The 1,566-nt window shown below is 41.7% G+C and overlaps 1 protein-coding gene across 1 annotated transcript in view; it reads right to left on the bottom strand.

Moving 5' to 3' along the window:
• LOC118335516 (multiple epidermal growth factor-like domains protein 8) overlaps positions 1-1,475 on the bottom strand; it is a gene marked incomplete at its 5' end in the record, with an annotated part of 16,564 nt that extends 15,089 nt beyond the window's left edge. Inside the window, 3 exon segments of the mRNA XM_035671824.1 lie at positions 269-452; positions 571-784; positions 1,387-1,475. Coding sequence (XP_035527717.1) covers positions 269-452; positions 571-784; positions 1,387-1,475 — 487 coding nt within the window.
• Between the last annotated feature and the right edge of the window lie 91 nt (positions 1,476-1,566).

Here is a 1,566-nt window from a genome sequence, read left to right as displayed (position 1 = left end):
TATACAGGGTTAATGTTTTATTGTGCACTGTGCCTGTTCAAATAAAAGAAATAATAAATTCTAATCTAATAGGACAAATTGTTTAAAATTCACTCTATGCGTACAGGAATAGACGGAAATACCTGAAGTCCCCAAACAAATAGAAATACACTCCAAAACTGTCCCCCTTTCTCATAAACAATCACAAATCGAAAAGTGTGCACAAAAGTCCTACTGGCTGTGTGTGTATTACTGTTTCCAGTATGCTCATGCACAAGAGGGTGTGTACCTGGCAGTGGTAGGCCTGTGGCCTCCATAGACGAGCAGTGTCCTGGATGGGCTGTGGAACACCATTGAATGGCCAGCGGTGGCCGGGGGCTTCCCACCAGTTGGCTGAACAGTCTCCCACCGCCCAGAGCCATGCAGACCGAACCGATACAGAGAAGAGGAAAACATATCTTCCTCAGTGCGACCTGGGAAATAGGTAGAGGAAAAGGAAAGACGCTGCTTAAGTATGATTTGTTCCTCAATGGGTAAACGCATGTCGATCCAAAATGAGACTGCAAGATGACAATAAAATGTGAAACTCACCTCCAAATACGTAAAGATAACCATCTACTACAGCTGCAGCGTGATTGGCCAGTTTAGGAGCACCATGTGAATTTGAGAAGCCAAGCTGTTGCCAGTCATCGTGGACCGGCCGGTACATCCAGACATCACCGGCCATGGAGCCATTGGCTAGCTCTCCTCCAAAGATAACCATATTACCCGTCCACTCTACTGCTGTGTGGGAATGACGAGCCACCTGAACACACAGCCGAGCAAAACAATGAGAGAACAAAGTGAATGAAAAGGAAATGTAAAATAATAATTATGGGAGCACTCATATTCACACTGACTATGTTTACATGTCAAAACAAAACAGTTAACTAGGAGAAATAAGAGAACACATTTACATGCACTGCACTGCATATTATACAAAACCTACAGTACATTTATACACTGGCATATTTTAAGTGTATTTGTCATATGATATTGTGGCCTGGGGAGTTTTTTTTGCCAGGGTATCTGGACTGAGAACACAGTGAGAGGACAGGCTGTATAATGAAAACAATGTGCATTTGTGTCTGAATTTTACAAATGATCCACTGTTCAGCTGTGTAACCAACTTTGTAAAACTTAAAAATTTCAGCTTGAGTTTTATTGCTCTGAAAACTTTATCTAAGAAAATATGGGTTTCTTGCTTACATGACATTTAAAGAAGCAGGTTACTGCAGAGGGTTGATATTAACCAACTTGTGTGCATGTTAACACAGTATACGATGCAAAATGCAAGAGCAGGAGGAGAAAAAATGTGTGTTTGTGTGTGTGTGTGTGTGTGTGTGTGTGTATCCACAAATGACTTACAGGAGAGTGACCATAAGACCTGCTTTCCCATTGGTTTGACGTGAAGTTATATTTGATCAAGTCACCAAGAGCTCTGTTCAGGTCAAACCCTGGAAAAAAAAGGAGTAATAATCAAACAGTGGTGTCATTAATCATTAGGGATGCACCGAATATTCGGCATCTGTAAAGAGCTTCTCCACG

The sequence above is a fragment of the Morone saxatilis genome, unplaced genomic scaffold, assembly GCF_004916995.1.
Source record: "Morone saxatilis isolate NCDOM2014 unplaced genomic scaffold, NCSU_SB_2.0 Contig24, whole genome shotgun sequence".
Lineage (NCBI taxonomy): Eukaryota > Metazoa > Chordata > Actinopteri > Moronidae > Morone > Morone saxatilis.
This window is presented reverse-complemented; position numbering and strand designations above follow the sequence as displayed.